The sequence below is a fragment of the Aspergillus oryzae genome, chromosome 6 (genome assembly GCF_000184455.2).
Source record: "Aspergillus oryzae RIB40 DNA, chromosome 6".
Lineage (NCBI taxonomy): Eukaryota > Fungi > Ascomycota > Eurotiomycetes > Eurotiales > Aspergillaceae > Aspergillus > Aspergillus oryzae.
In genome coordinates this window covers 2,015,382-2,031,535 of record NC_036440.1, presented here as the reverse complement: position 1 = coordinate 2,031,535, position 16,154 = coordinate 2,015,382, and the positions used below count along the sequence as shown (strand labels likewise).

General features: G+C 48.1%; 5 protein-coding genes across 5 annotated transcripts; 3 read left to right on the top strand and 2 right to left on the bottom strand.

Moving 5' to 3' along the window:
* Positions 1-741: 741 nt before the first annotated feature.
* AO090038000602 (uncharacterized protein) lies at positions 742-4,140 on the top strand (the record flags this gene model as incomplete). The annotated part of the gene is made up of 5 exons (XM_023238218.1): positions 742-941; positions 1,014-1,118; positions 1,176-1,319; positions 1,378-2,113; positions 3,859-4,140. 5 exons carry the CDS (start codon positions 742-744, stop codon positions 4,138-4,140), a joined length of 1,467 nt encoding a protein of 488 aa, XP_023093201.1.
* A 951-nt stretch (positions 4,141-5,091) lies between these two features.
* On the top strand, positions 5,092-5,790 carry AO090038000603 (uncharacterized protein; the record flags this gene model as incomplete). The annotated part of the gene is made up of 1 exon (XM_001825447.3): positions 5,092-5,790. The coding sequence occupies one exon, from the start codon at positions 5,092-5,094 to the stop codon at positions 5,788-5,790; it is 699 nt and encodes a 232-aa protein (XP_001825499.3).
* Positions 5,791-7,756: 1,966 nt separating this feature from the next.
* Positions 7,757-10,369, bottom strand: somA (putative cAMP-dependent protein kinase pathway protein (Som1); the record flags this gene model as incomplete). The annotated part of the gene is made up of 5 exons (XM_023238216.1): positions 7,757-7,927; positions 7,982-8,251; positions 8,318-9,602; positions 9,675-9,826; positions 9,881-10,369. The coding sequence occupies 5 exons, from the start codon at positions 10,367-10,369 to the stop codon at positions 7,757-7,759; spliced, it is 2,367 nt and encodes a 788-aa protein (XP_023093202.1).
* Positions 10,370-13,115: 2,746 nt separating this feature from the next.
* Positions 13,116-14,009, bottom strand: AO090038000605 (TRAPP complex core subunit BET3; the record flags this gene model as incomplete). The annotated part of the gene is made up of 4 exons (XM_023238215.1): positions 13,116-13,235; positions 13,316-13,507; positions 13,577-13,796; positions 13,975-14,009. The coding sequence occupies 4 exons, from the start codon at positions 14,007-14,009 to the stop codon at positions 13,116-13,118; spliced, it is 567 nt and encodes a 188-aa protein (XP_023093203.1).
* Positions 14,010-14,413: 404 nt separating this feature from the next.
* AO090038000606 (WD40 repeat domain-containing protein) lies at positions 14,414-15,730 on the top strand (the record flags this gene model as incomplete). Its single annotated transcript, XM_001825450.3, has 5 exons — positions 14,414-14,557; positions 14,626-14,671; positions 14,724-14,804; positions 14,871-15,626; positions 15,678-15,730. 5 exons carry the CDS (start codon positions 14,414-14,416, stop codon positions 15,728-15,730), a joined length of 1,080 nt encoding a protein of 359 aa, XP_001825502.1.
* Positions 15,731-16,154: the final 424 nt, after the last annotated feature.

The following is a 16,154-nucleotide window of genomic DNA, read 5'->3' as shown; positions in this document are numbered from 1 at the left end:
TGAATGTGTGGACCATGGCTACTCTCCTACTTCGACTTGGACCCAAAGCTCTCCGACTTCCAACTGTCCTGTCGTTAGACTGTACGACTTCCGGGTCTTCCGTCTCATCTTGGAAAGCTCCCTTGTCCGTTGAAAGATAGTCTTGGCAAGGCTGAAACAATTGCATCGTTTATCTTCGACTTCCATGAACTAAGCCCTCCCGGGTCACTCCACGACTCGCTCACCTTGGATTTTAATCACTTTTGATTTTGTTCTTGTCACTGTCGCTTTTGAAGAAGTTTCACTGGGACTGCTCACCAGCTCCATTCACTTGGGTTGTGCCCTTGAAAATTCCTCACTCCCGTTCTGTTCTCAAAAACGTCCCTTGGCTCTTTTAACTCAAGTTAAATCACAACACTCCTAGCAGCACTAACCAGCTTTTGAACTTGATTTAGGAAGTGGAAATACCCTCTGATCATTTCCACTTGAACGATCATACGCTTCTCTCCTTGACGATTCCAACGAATTCCCACTCGCACGGACCGTTTTCGGGATAGAAAAGTTTTTTTGTTATTTAGGTTTCTGCTCGTTTGCCGGCAATTTGAGGTATGCGCAAGAGTCTTCCTGTCCCCCGAGGGGCGTGGTTCGAGAACGAGGTGCTACAAATGGCGGAGTACTCGATCTCGGTCGAAGAAATCTAATTAACTGGGGGGTCTATTTTCACAGATACCGTTATAGTTACGAACTCGGATTCACGCCAAGATGTCTTTCCAGAACTTCGAATCGTTCCAGAACCAGCACCCAGCGGCTGATGCTGCCGCTGCTGCCCCTGGCGCACCTGCTACCGCGGATACCATGGCCGGCCAGGCCGACCCTACCACTGCCCAATTCCAGGGCCCTGCCCCTGGCGAGCCAACGGCCGCTCCCGTTCAGCCCGCTCAGGAAGGAAAGACCACTCTCTGGTATGTGCTATCTGTCAAGGGCAACCCCCTTCCCTCTTGGCTTGGAACAATATGGCTAACAGTAAACGTCAGGATGGGTGAGCTTGAGCCCTGGATCGACGAGAACTTCATCCGCAACCTCTGGTTCCAGATGGGCGAGCAGGTCAACGTGAAGATGATCCGCGACAAGTTTTCTGGGTGAGTACACAATAATCTTAGAAAACGGTTCGAAGGCGATCCTAATGTTGGTAGTAGGAGCAATGCCGGCTACTGCTTCGTCGACTTCTCCTCTCCCGCTGCTGCCGCTAAGGCTCTGTCGTTGAACGGCACTCCCATGCCCAACACCAACCGCCTCTTCAAGCTGAACTGGGCCACTGGTGGTGGCCTGGCTGACCGCAGGTAAGGAGCTCAGATGGATTCGAAACCACCGAACATAACTGACAGTCATTTTTTCCAGCCGTGATGACCGTGGCCCTGAGTATTCCATCTTCGTTGGTGATTTGGGCCCTGAGGTCAACGAGTATGTACTCGTGTCCCTCTTCCAGAGCCGCTTCCCATCCTGCAAGTCTGCCAAGATCATGACCGACCCTATCAGCGGCATGTCTCGTGGCTACGGCTTCGTTCGTTTCTCCGACGAGAACGACCAGCAGCGTGCTCTGAGCGAGATGCAGGGAGTCTACTGTGGCAACCGTCCTATGCGTATCTCCACCGCTACTCCCAAGAACAAGGGTCCTGGTGTCGTTCCCGGCGGTATGGGCATGCCCGGTCCCGCGGGTATGTACCCTCCCATGGGTGCTCCCCCCATGGGCTTCTACGGTGCTCCTCAGCCCATGAACCAGTTCACTGACCCCAACAACACAACTGTCTTTGTTGGTGGACTTTCCGGCTATGTCACCGAGGATGAGCTTCGGTCTTTCTTCCAGGGATTCGGTGAGATCACCTACGTCAAGATCCCCCCCGGAAAGGGCTGTGGCTTCGTTCAGTTCGTTCAGCGCCATGCCGCTGAGATGGCCATCAACCAGATGCAGGGTTACCCCATCGGCAACTCCCGTGTGCGTCTGAGCTGGGGCCGCTCTCAGAACAACTCCGGTCCTGCCGGAAGCCCTTATCGCCCTGCTCCTCCTCCGCCTCCCATGTACCCTTCTATGGGCATGCCCCCTGCCCACCAGTATGGCGGCTTTGCGCCTATGAAGGTTGGTGACCCTGAAGCTACTGCATGAGACTCCGCGGTACCTAGTGCAGGCTAGATTGTTAACGAAAATATCTAGTAAAAAAAAAGCGTTCCTTTTTTGAAAGCCACAGCAGGAGTTTTGCGTCATTTCAATGATGGGTCTTTTGTGTTATAACAAGTCTGCTATTTATCTCTGCGAAAGCTCCCTTCTATAGCTCTGGATGGGCATTTTCTCCTGTGCTACGTATTTCATTACATCTGAGCGCTTTTTCATTTTCTTTCCACCTTTTTGTTAGCAAGATTTGAGCTCTTATTTCACAAACTATCCTGCTATTTTTCTTCTTGATGCCTCGTTTAACAAACCCCTTACCGAATTCGTTTACGTTCTCCTTTTCCCAATGCCCCCTTTGCCTTTTCTATTACGTTTGTGGCCCTAGGCCCTTGTTATGCGTATGACACCTAATCGATTCGTTGATGCGTGTCTTTCCCCTTATATCCTTGGGCAGGCATTCTGCGAAAAGTTCCTATTCTTGAAACCTTTTCTCATGAAGCAGTCAAATTGAATTATGTTTCCTTATGAGGATGTTGCGTCATGCTTTCTGCTAGACTGGCGGTCTGTACAACACTGTTTCCCTTCAACGTCTTTCCTAAGTGCAGTTCACTTTATGGAGTCCTTTGCGTTCTCGCTCGTTCAGTGTCTGTCTTTTGTGGTCATGCACCGGATTTCGGTCGGCTCAGGGGATCTTTGCTCTGGCTCGTCTGTTCGCCTGCTCTACACGCTGCATCCGGAGTGTCATCATCTGGAATTGGGTCATCTCTCTTTTCTGAATCTTCGTTATTGTAGCTACTGGAGCTGGAATAAGGTTGACTGCTGTTTGTTCTACCTGTCCCTGTGGATCTTCGGTTAAAGGCTACGCTGCATGTTTTCTCGGACGTTGGCGGCAATCTGTGACATCGTGACTATGATCTGGGCGTTCTCGTATTTATGATCCATCCTACGTAAATTCGCGTTTTCTTTGTTCTCTCCTTGGTGCGTCCCAGGTGCATCTGGCCAATTTGTATTTCAGTCTCTTTACGGATGATTCCCCCTTTCGCACGCAGTGAGCTGTCGCATCTCTATGCTAATCCATGCCCTTACCTGCGATGCTGACCACACTTGGAGTCATAAGATCGCAAGACCATGGGCCTCAATCGTGTATATGTTACTAGATGGCTACCCAATTGAACGGGGCTTTGTTCCTAATTTCCCTTCATATTTGATTGATGTACACTTTGGTCGGCCTGATCTCGTCAACTCTTGAAATGATTGTAGTCGAGTGTAATACTACTTCTTAGGAAGCCGGTTCATTTGTTCAATTAATGAATGTCCCTTCACTCGTTCCTGCCCGTGTCTCCTTCGGCGCAACCCGGACATACCTTATACAGCGCCAAATATGGAAGGAGCCTTGGGACATTGGATATCGGGCTCGACATCTTTTCCCACTTCACCCATCAATCGTCTTTTCCAGAGCATTGGATACTCCATTACTTGCTCATTAGCCCTCATTTAGCCAATGCGGTTTCCTTACTCGTGATATTCTCTACCACTTCTCAAGATCCTTTGTTTCTCATTTAATCCCACGGCAAAGGAAACATCATATGTGACACAAGATGCGTTATGAGAATTGGGATGTGCTTCTCTTTCCCGAGAATTCCAAAGTGCCAATCCAGGAGTTCAAGACACAATGCTTTGTGATCAAAGACAGAGGTACGTACGATATTCGTGAGCTATCCAGACTACACACTAATATTCGGCCGGCAGGATCCCCTTATCTACACAGCCCTGCTCTCGTCAATCCTACGTCGTATTGCCTCCCTCAAGGAAACATGGGTCTGCTACCTGTGCTCACAACTTTCATCCCAAGTGCATCGCCAAATACTCCATTTCGGGTGTCTGTTCATAGCTGGGAAAGGCCTCGGCCTAGTCGGCTGATGGAGAGTCTGCTGCAACCCGATGATGCTTTACTTTTTGAAGTTCGGATTTTCATCGATGGACTTTTTGTCTCGTGAGTTACACGCTCGGTTGCGAACAGTCATTGAATGGAAGCTAACAAAATGAGTCGACTTACATAGTGGTAGCGTCTTTGGTCAGAGGACGAATTGGCCCCATGTCATTGGTAAGTAGACCAAGCCTAAGAGACAAAGTGGCCACCTCCTGTGAGCTGGTTTTTCTGATTGACAAACATGATCTAGATCTCAGTTCAAGTGTGTTGTTCCCCTCGATACCCTGTGTGAAAGCTACAGCTGCTGAAACAATGTCTCACTAGATATCGACAAGAGCGGAAATCAGGATAACCTGCGTTTCCCGCCATTTCACCAGGAGATTTTGGAGCAACAACACTGGGACGCTGGTGAGCTTTACGGTAGAATTAGGGTAGTGATTTCGGAAGGCTTTGCTCGGCCACACCGCAACCCACCTTTTGAGCGTGTTAAAGAAGTTGTTGCTTTTGCTTTTCAGCATGCACCTTTGCGTGAGTTGCGCATGGCCTTCTGTACCCTTTGGTTTACTCAAAGTCAAGCACACCCAACTAACAAGCGATAGAGGTATTGGAGTATTCTAGTATTGCTTGGCCTAATGCATCCATGTGGAGCCGAGAACCCCGTCTATTCAAATACAACTCCAGAGGTGAACTTAGTGACTTGAAAGAGCCAGAGGATTCGCATGCCCACTCGCCCACCCGGCATAGTATTCGACAGTTAGCGACCACAAGCAGCCAAATCAGCAACCCGGCAGCACACAGCGCTTGGACATACCGAAACTACCAAGGGCCTATCCCTCAAATGCAAGGCAGCCTCCGAGAGTCGCGATGGCTCCAACAGGAGCAGCTTATGCCAGATCCTTTTATCGACCCTTATGTGCTTGATCCTTCCGCCCGCCACCGAGGTGCTAGACCCTCTTCAGAGGATATCTCTATGCCGGACTATGTTTCAAGTTCAACCAGTAGTCGAGCTATCTCACACATGACCGGAATTAGCTACGAGCATAGCAAGCACCCAAGCATCATTTCCCCTATTGACGAGGAGTCCTATAATCAGTATTTCGAGGTCCTAAGTCCTCCGAAGCCCCTGTCCTGCGGTACAAAAGCGCCTACAAACACGCCTTCCGCCACATTGCCTATGGGTCGAAAGCTGTCCGCTGCAGCTGAAGCGCGGTCAGCATCCTATATCAATAATGGGAACAGAGGATCACTTCCAAAGGATAAATCACATCTAGGTACTAGAGACGTCTCAGAAGCTAGTGCTAAATCCAACCTGTCCACCGAGCCTGTTACTGATACCGCAGCAACGAGCAAGCTCCCTGTCGGCCTAAATGTCCAAGTTAAAGGCAGAAAGGAGGGGATGGTATCGGATAAGAAGGAAAACGAGATTACGGTAGAAACTCCGCGAAGGGAAAGTGACAAGGCCCACCATGCTGGGTCCAAGACAGCCGTACGTACCAGTGGAAACCTAGAGACTCCCACTGGATCTAGAAGAAGACGGTCGACAGGTTCTGCTCGCAGGGAAAGCCTCAGTTTTCCCAAAGGAGAGCCAATTTTGCTTTCTCCAGCACAAGAGTTGTCTGAAGTAGATGATCTTCTCCGACGGGCTGGTCTCGAAGAACTTCTTGGACCAGGAAGCCACCGTGCAGGTTCTGTAGCCGAAGTGGCCGAGATTGACTAAGGTATTCTTATATTTGAACTTTCATCAAAATTTCTATGAGCGCCACCCTCCAAGAGAGTTTTTTATTTCTCTCTCTTTCATTTCTGTCTTTTCCTGTCACTTGCTGCTCCTTTGTTTGTCCCTTATGGATATCCTCGCAGGTTTTAGTTCATTCACTCAGTCACGGACGATTATTCCAGTAGCTAAACACAGCACACCTATCAGAGCACTGTATCCTCTACAAATGTTTTCTGTACTATGCGACTTTAGGTGCTATGTTACTATAATCAGTATTCAGTAAGACATCGGGCCTGTTAGAGGAATTCAAGAATTATATTTGGTAAAGATCTCAAGGGGTAAGAAGATAGGGGTAGGGAGCAGCTCTTGAGGTAGCTAGCAAGCCATGTGCAGATTACTGTGTGCGTAACGGATTTCCTGAATCAGAGTATACAAGATACGCGCAAGGGCGAGGTTACTTTCATAAAGTCAAGCTCTAGCGCAGTAGCTGCTCACACGGCTTTATGCACTTGGCTGGCATCTGATAACTACCACGGCCATACCCCTTTTAAGATACCTCACATCGCATAGATCAAGCAGAAGACTCATGGAACCCTATAAAAGAGACCGGCCAATGCAACACTGAGTGATGGGGCAGGCAGACGCACAGAGTAAACCATTCCGAAGAATTGCGACAACCTTCCCCTGTAGCTAATTGCCGGCATACTCCGATCCAAGTCCCTATAACAAAAGAACCAATATGGAAACTCACGCCACAAGGAATCATTGACCAGTTACCTACGGGAGTATGAGACCCTCATGCAGAGAAACTCGAAAGTAAAACACGGTTGTGGAAGAAGACATGCCTTGCGTCCGAACGCATATGGACGGGCATTGACATACTGGTAGACTGGTCTAATGAACAAGTGACGGTGACCAGCTGCGTGGCAACTATTGTTTTGCGTCTGACTTCGTGAGTGTGAATGACACATTCTCGTTGTAGGATTCTCAGAAAATTGAAGACGAGGTTCTTTTCTTTTGATTTTTGCTTACACCCAAACTTGTAGAGAGAAAGGGGGTTTAAAATGATCAACAAAATTTCGTTACAATGGGCGCTACAAGTACATGGACGTTGCGAACCTATGTGTCGAGTACAATTCAAGCTTTTTACTTCATTTTGAAAGAAGCCAGTCAGGTATCATACTTGCCAATGCGCATAAGCCAATGACCAGAACAAAAAGGAAAATCTCAGTCTCTCTATCTTTCATAACCAGTACCAGCGGGAGCAGTACATTCTGGACCATCCCATGCTGGATTTTTTCCTTGTTTTCTTCTTTTCCCCTAGCCCAAAGCAAGAAAGAGGGACCTCGATGAGATAACGGTAGACGGTATACCGATGAGATATTCGAAGACGTAAGTATCTTTTCTCAATTCATAAACCCATACCCCGGAGAGGAGTCACTGATGACTTAGACAAAAAAAGGGGAACCTCAGCGATAACGCCAAAATCACAAGACAAAGGAAATAGGGGAAATGAAAGGGATGGAATGGCCTTGGAAAGCTGATATGTCTGATGAACCTTGAGCATTATAAGAGCACAACTAACACTAGAGCAAGGTCACTCGACGTCGGCCCTGGCAACTTAAAGACAAAGATTAACCAAATAATAGATATAGTAATAATAAAAGAAAAAGAATCGAATGTCACAGATGTCACAATAACGCAGCTTGAGTACAAGTGGAAACCATCTCAAGGTCAATCGCGTCTCGGTTAAAAAAATGAAAGACATGCAATAACGGATACACTCAACGCCAATCTCACGGCACATATCCAAATCATGTCGACAGAGACACACTAAAAGAGAAAAAGTTGAGGCATATGAGAAAGAGGGGAATTGAACAAAAACCGAATAGCACAAGCCAAAATATAGGAATGTACAGAGCAAGGAAGGGTATATGAGAGATAAGAACGAAATATCCGTTAGACTCCTTTACAAGCCATCTCCGGCACCGGTCTCAACCCCATCTGTCGGGTATGATATGTTCGGATCGAACCCAAACCCGGCGGTATCCGCGTCCGTATTGAGAAACGTGTCAAAGTCAAAATTCTCCAAGATATCCGGGTTTTCCAGAGCGCTGAAATCAAGATTGAAGGCGGAGGCCTATAAACTCGGTTAGTGAGATGTTAGGAAACAGAACCCTTCATAACAACATACATCTGGGATACTCAGGTCATTAAATGGCTGTTGACTTTGATCCGGTGGTGGCGGGGGCGGTGGTTGTACCAGCGGTTGGGGTGCAGGCGCAGACGTTGGCTGCTGTGGAGCACTCGTAGTAGCATTTGTGCCAGCCTTGTTGAACGAATTGGGGTGTTGAGGCGTAATTGGTGTCGACGGTGTAGGAGTCGGAGGATGCTCTGCTTCGGAGGAGGGAGTGGCGGCAGTGTTTGCGGCTGCTGCGGCAGTGTTCGCCTTCTTTGAAGGCCGCTAGAAACATATTAAGACACAGCGCAAAAAACTTCAACATGAAAGAAGAATCCAGAAATATCTTACCTTCCGGCTATCTTTGGTCTCTTTCTTCTTCGGGGCGGGCTTGTTGGTTTGCTGTGGCGTAGGTGGAGCGGGTGCTGTTTGAGGGGACGGGGGCTGCGTTCGACCGGCATTAGCACCCGCAGCAGGCGGGGCCTGGGGGGGAGGCATTGCGTTGCGTTCTTGGGGCGTTCCGGTCGTTTGGGTCGCGGGGGACTGTTGCGGCGCCATCGGCTGACCACCTTGCTGTGGCGGCCAGCCTCCGCTCGGCACCCGGTTCCCAGCACCAGCAGGGATAGGCTGACCCATTTGAGGGCCACTGAAAGCGGGATTCGAGCTCGGAGGGCGCATTCCGTTGGGACCTGCCATTCCATCTTGCATGCCTTTCATGAAGAACGCGCCGCCCATCTCAGGTGGCATCTGGCCACCGTTGAAATTCATGGACGCGGGAGATCCACGACCCTGGGCCATTGCGTCACCGCCGCTGGGGGAACCAGGGAGTCCGGTCTGGGGCATCTTCGGAGTGCCTCGTTTCATTTGGTCGTTCGGGTTGGGGGATGTGCCCGCCCTACTGCCTTGGGGAGAGGTGCCTGGTGGCAAAGCCTGCTGCTGCCCTGGCATTGGGGGCTGGCCGTCAGGACGGGCCATGCTATCCTGCTCTTGACGAGCCATCATCAAGCGCCGCTTATTCTGTTGTTCAAGCAACATAAGCTGCATTTGATAATCCTGGAGAGCATGATTCCCATGCTGACCGCCAGGTGTCTGCAATCCAGCCCGAACCTGGGCCATCTGACCATTAGGTGGATAGTAATCGCCGTTCATCGGGTACATACCCTGGCCATCTGGCAATGGCACCAGGTCCGTCTGATTTGGCATGACACCGGGATTTATCAAACCACCATTCGGCATGCCCTGGTTATTCATTGCTGAGCGAGAGTGGTGAAGAGCTAAATTTTGAGCATATACCTGGATTGACTTCTGCTGCGCAGCAGGGCCCGACTGCTGGAAAGCCTGGAATTGGGCCGGATTCATCGGCCGCGCGTTGAGACCGTTTTGCATTAAAAGCGCTTGCGGATTCGGCTGACCGGGCATACCCTGTCCTTGACCCCGTCCATTGGGGGCTAGTTGCTGTCCGTTCATGTGTCCACTTTCAAGACGGGGCCGTTTCGATGGCGACGGGGCGTTCTCTGCGGACGACGGGGACTGGGGGCGATGGCCGTTCATGTCTATATCCGAGTGTTCTCTCTGCATCTGTTGAATCATCTGCACTTGCTGCGTTTTATGGAGCTGGGCAAGCTGTTGTTGGGAGCTGTTCAGTTAAATCAGCACTACATCACTTGCTATTGTTAGGAGCGAGTATTGGATTCCAAGGAAAGCGTACAGGCCTGAAGTATTGTTTTGTAAAACAGTCTTCTGAAGGTTGGGTGCAACGGATCCATTTCGGCGAAGATTGAGCTGCTGCATCTGGGCGGGCATCATTGGCTGTTGTCGTAGTAGTTGGTTGTGCTGTTGTTCTCGGAAGCGCAACATGTTCTATACAAATTAGAAGAAACTCAGACCTTCGTGAGACAGTGTAAGGGTATGTACCTGAGTATGTTGGAGGTACTGTCTCACATCATTGCTGTTCCCTTTCTTGCGCTGGGCCCAGAAGAAATCCCAAAAGAGACTAAACCAATCCAAGAGAAAAGACGATTGTTGGCCTTCACTAGGGAGATTTGGCCGTGGCAGGTCATCAGGTATTTTCATTTTCTCACCGTCCTTGCCATCTGTCATCATTGTATCACCATCGACGCCATTCATCTCGCCATCGCGACGGTGACCTGGGCTTGACTTTATAGGCGGCTCAGTGCTCAATTTGATCGACTCATCCTTCACAAAGGCCCTAGCACACTCGTGATGGCCGCGCTTCAACAAATAATCATAGATATACGTATTGAGGTTGTTAATCATCAACTCGGGGATATTGTTCACATTTCCATCGTTACGAGGAGCCGTCGAACCATTATTGATCATGGGGACCCCTCCCACGGGGCCCCCGGCCCCGGGGTTCATCCCAGCTACATTCATCTGATTCATGGTGGCACTCCAAGGGGCTCAGCCACCCTCACCTATTTCTTGTCGTCGATCAAAGATGTCGGCGATAGATGAGTTTAACGCGCATCCACCGTCTCGCGGCGAGGAAGCTCACCACAAGATAAGGCGAGGGGCGCGTGGCGATCAAGACGAGAATAAAAAAGGGAAGACAATCAGACGAAATGACCGATGCTTCCAACCAGACAAGTGACGAATTTGGAATCCAGATGCCGATGCGCGATGGACCAGAAAGCGACTTTGTCAAAATTTGGACAAGAGCGCGCCCAAGCAACTTTTTGAATCAATAAGCGTTGACTATGGTTCCACTTATTGAATGACAACACAGAGCAAGAAAGTGTTGCGAATATTACCCACAAGGGAAAATAAGCGTGGCCCGCTCAGGAGCAAAGGCAAGCAGGAAGAATCTGCCGTTACTTCCACGCGCGGGTAGAAGCAATAGAACACGCTGATTGTAAAATATGGAGAACGTAATGAATGGTCATAAAGGTATTAGCGAGGAAGTATATTGTCGGTCAAAATATCCAGCCGAGAGAGAAATGCGCGGTAGGATCAACCGGGGGGGTGGGCGGCGACAAGCAGAAAGACGGGAACGGCGTTTAGGAGAGGACAAGCCAGTCCAAGTCCGACCAGCCAGACTAAGAGGAAAGAAACAAAAGAATACCAGACGATGAAAGAATAAAGATCTTAAATCCCCCTGCAGAAAAAGGAAAGAGGAGACACGGACAGATCCGGTCAGATTAGAGGAAATAATGGTGGAGGGGGGGTGGGAGGGATGAGAGGCAAAGGTCAGGACAAGGTGTAGCGGTGGATCTGAGGTGTTCTGGTGGGTGGGAGGACGTGGATATCAGGCGCGGTGCCTGGAGTGCTGGGCTGTTCAATCACTGCCGGCTGGGCGTGAATCGCTTGTTCGGCGCGGATTATCTATGCCGGAACACGGCGGGAGGGCTGGGAGATGCTATTGCCTCGCGTATTTCTGAGCATGCAATTCTACTTACGGAGGCGGGAGGCGGCAAAAAAAAAATAATAAAGTGATAGAGGGAAGCACAAAAGGAATATTACATACTTACCGCTCGAGAGACGGAAGCCGAAGGATAAATCAAAAGGTATAGGGAATGAAAATCAGAGCAATGACTTTAGCTAAAAATTCTCTGCAGATCTGCAGGGATGTGAAGTGTACAAGAGTTCAAGATTATGGCGTAGAGGGGAAAAAAAAAAAAAAAAAAGAAAAGAAAAGAAAAGAAACGAAACAAAGAAAAAGGAAAGGGAGACAGAGAGAAAGAGACCGGAAAAGAGATATGAGAGGCAAGGTAGATAAAGAGTATCTTGGTATTGATTTGAAGAGCACGCGCAGATATGTTGACCCGATCTGAGGTGGTGTAATTCCGAGAGTATAGCTCTATAGACGAGTGGTGGGTTACAATATTCCACAGCGAAGTGAGATAACACAATTAAGAAATTGTTTGAAAAAATCAAAGGCCGATAACTGCTTGAAAGCATTTCCCAGAACCATTGGTTTAAAGATAGAAAAAAATTATTAAATTACGAGAAAGAAATACTGTTGGGTTCGACGTGTAGAGATCGAAACATCGAAGATACTGATAGATACATACATTGAATGGATTTAGAAGACTCAGGGTCGGCGGGCTTGCGTACTTCCCAGCACGGTAGGGACCAATATGGTTTGGCTGATCACGTGGCTCGCTCCGGCGGACTAGAATTTCTGTGCAGATCTGCCCATCCCCCAGACTTCAAGGGAATCAGAACATGTAGCTTGGGGGTGTAGTAGTAATATCAGTCAACCAGACGGGGTGAGAACTCGAATTTCATTGACCTTTATGCACCTGGATATCGCATATGTTTGTTTTCTGTTGATTTATCCGTAAATATAAAATGGTCAATATAGTTTGATGACTTAACATAAAGTTCGATAAGGGCGATCATTTAGTTCTGAATATTATTAACTCCGTATGGAGATCCTACTTAATCTCCATGTTTCATAACGGCAATAGCCTTCACTCAACAATCTAACGTTTTGTGACACGCTTGTTGTCCTAATAGACAGGTCAACCCCCTGATTTACATGTCTCTGAAATTGGTTACAACCTTGAAACTTTACTGTTAAACATGATGTGGCAGACCAACACCCGACTGTCCCTTACCATGCCATTCTTGCATTTGTTGCTGTAAGATGAGACGATGATTGGCGCTTAACACTCCCGATTCAATTTTTTTCTTTTTCCTTTCCTTTCCGGCTCGGTTGGTTGGATCCTTCTTTAGAGCACTGTCTGTGTATAGTCCAGTTTTGCAATCTCCTTGGCTAAATCATGTAGTATTGAATCAGCGAATTTGTTCGTAGTGCCCCCTGAACACACTGGTTCTTGTGTGGGCGAGTCAAATGTGATATGTACGTATCCCACTCTTTATAAACCATACAGTACTAACCACTGGTATTTTAATTACAAGAGCCAGACTCACAAGGCGGGTAATCATGGCTCATTGCATGCCCACTTATTCTACCAAATCTAATGGTTGGTCCATCCTTTGTACTATACTCTAACCAACACACCAACATTGTAGAGGTAATAATCAAAGTCAACGTCTGGTACAATTAGATTGCAGATACCTACTAATGACAAGTGATGCTATAATTTAGTAAAGATCAGAGACCATCAAATCCCAAACACCGTACGCCACAACCCTCCACAGCATTCTTGTTTCCATGTACTTGTTACTCCTCCTCCGGTGGCATTTCATCTTCAATATATCTCACCAGAGATACCCGCATCTCTGTAGTATCGTCACCCCGCAACACATCGCTAACGAAATGCGCTTCGACTTGCATTTGAACCTAAAAGGATACGCCAGAATGTGAGCCCTGGTGGCATATAGAACAACAATGCGGAATAATTCGCGGCCTAGTCTACTTACCATCTCCAAAGCACCCCGCAGGACACCACACAAGATATTAGAGAACCACAACTCATCCTGCGCCCTACCATCATCTGGCAGCTCGACAAAATCGGCTAGCGGATTCTCGTCGAACACAAGAGAAAACTGGTTATTATCGCTGGTCCAATTCGTTACAGTAGGCGAGATGTTAAGGAAGATCTTGAACCCGACCTATTCAAGAATCGGTCAGTCAAATATCCTTGAGGCATATATTTGGCATATGATAGATTTAGTTCGTACTTTTGCGATCATGTCTGCTGTTTCCCGAAAGTTGGAACATCGGCCGACGCCTGACTTCGCCAGGAAGTCTTCGATAAGTCGCATACCAATATTGTAGCCCATCTTGTCCAGCTGTTTGTTGACTTCCTGATAGTTTGAATCATAGTCCTGACATAATTGTGCAACAATTGTACCATAAGTCAATGTGACTAACTCCGCATTGACTTTGTCAACCCTCGTTCTAAAAAAAGTTATAACATATTAGTCACAAACGACTCCGCGCTGGTTCTGCTGCATGCAGTCGGGTATAACTTTCGACAGGTTAAAGACGACAATCAGCTTACTGACTTCCATAGCCTACAGCATATGTTGTTAATGATAACATCGCCAATCAATATCATCAACAACAACCAACTTACTCTTCACCGATCCTCGAGGCTTTTGTGGCAGACATTCTCGTTTCGAGAACTTCTATTACTTAGATTGCCAAAGAACTTATACACAGCTTGAAATAAGGCGTTCCGGCGTGATATGGCAACGGCATGAGTTGAAGGTCCGGCAGCTATCAAAATGTTGTTGATGGATATTCCTCCCCGCCCGAGTCGGTGGATCGACGGAGCGCATAGTGGACCGGCGTCTATCGCGGTTAACTTGCTGGACCTTCAGCGCTTGCGTAGAAATACTGCCGAGCGGAAAAGATGAACGTACTCCGACCGCGACGAGGCTCCCCTAACACCAGTTTTCTAGCAGTCAATTGCTATCTTCATGCCATTTTTTCTGTACAATCCAGAGCCTTTTCTCATTACAAGTTTCTAAAAATTGTCATTGAGCCAGCAATCCCCAGATCACACCAGTAACATGTCTGGAGAAAAACGACCTGCCCAGGAAGCTTTTGGGTCATCTAGTCAGCTCGTTGTGAAACGGAAAAAGTCCGATGCTGGCTTGGATAATGGCACTGCCGTGGTTAAAAGCGCGTCGCAGAATGGATCACTTGTGCAAGCAGTATGCGTTTCTTCGTGATGACCGTACAGAAAGTCGTATCGAGGAGTTCTTATTGACCGTACTAGCAGGTTCCCCGCACCAGTGGGCTTGAGGCGCCGATTATGGAGCTAACAGGTAACGAATATCGCTTTACTCGGGTGATTTTGTGTGCTTAAATAGTATATAGGTCATTCTGGCGAAATCTTCACTGTCCGGTTCGACCCTACCGCGCAGCATATTGCATCCGGTTCAATGGATAGGTCTATTTGTACGTCGCGTCTTTAAGTTGATGCCAAGCAATCGCATGACGACTAATTTTCCACACGAATTATAGTGCTTTGGAACACCTATGGGCAATGTGAAAATTATGGTGTCTTGTCAGGCCACCGAGGGGCAGTGCTTGACCTACAGTGGTCTCGCGACTCGAGAACGCTCTTCTCCGCGTCAGCCGATATGACACTGGCAAGTTGGGACCTGGAAACTGGACAAAGAATACGTCGCCACGTGGGTCACGAGGAGATAGTGAACTGTCTGGATATTAGCAAAAGGGGCCAGGAATTGTTAGTCAGTGCAAGTGATGATGGTTGTGTGGGGATCTGGGATCCTCGGCAAAAAGACGCTATTGAATATCTGGAAACGGAACTGCCTATTACTTCGGTGGCCTTGTCGGAAGCAGGAAACGAGATTTACAGTGGCGGCATTGATAACGCGATTCACGTATGGGACCTGCGGAAAAAATCTATCACTTACTCCATGACGGGGCACATGGACACTATCACCTCATTGGAAATTTCGCCAGACTCGCAGACTCTTCTCTCTAATTCTCATGATTCGACTGTACGCACATGGGATATCCGACCTTTTGCGCCAACGAATCGACTCATGAAGACGTATGACGGCGCTCCTGTTGGGCTAGAGAAGAACCTCGTTCGAGCAAGCTGGGACCCGAAGGGCGAAAGAATTGCCGCGGGAAGTGGTGACAGGAGCGTGGTCGTCTGGGATTTTAAAAGCGGAAAACTTCTATACAAGCTTCCCGGGCATAAGGGTACAGTCAATGATGTACGATTTTCGCCGAACGGTGAACCCATCAGTAAGTCCTCTCCGTGGTCTTAGATGGTTGTTGTTCTAATTGTCCCTACAGTTGTTTCTGGTTCATCTGATCGGACCCTGATGCTTGGAGAACTTGGCAAGTGAGAATACACGGTTTCCAGGTTATTATGCATCAACGTAATGTCCAGCACGTACTTCAGGGCACGATTGCATTTTTGGACAAAGATCAACGTCAGACTCAATGTCTTGTGTGGTACCATGAAGGTCGCTTAACTCGACTAAAGACGGCCTACTCAAAGTGGTACCGCAAAGATGTGTATCGCTGCAACAAGATCAAGTGAAAACACGAGTGATATGATTTATACCGCATGTGAGAAGGCATTGTCGAGCAGAGGATCTCAAAAACCATTCAGAGATCTAGTAATGAGCATGGTTTGAAGGACTGGAGTAGTGGCCGTGTACCAGATTTCGTTCCGTTAATCGTGCCATGGAGCGTAACAATTGACAAGTATAAATGTCGAAAGGGCGGCAGCCCACTAAGGCATCGAATTTATTATTTCATAGTAAA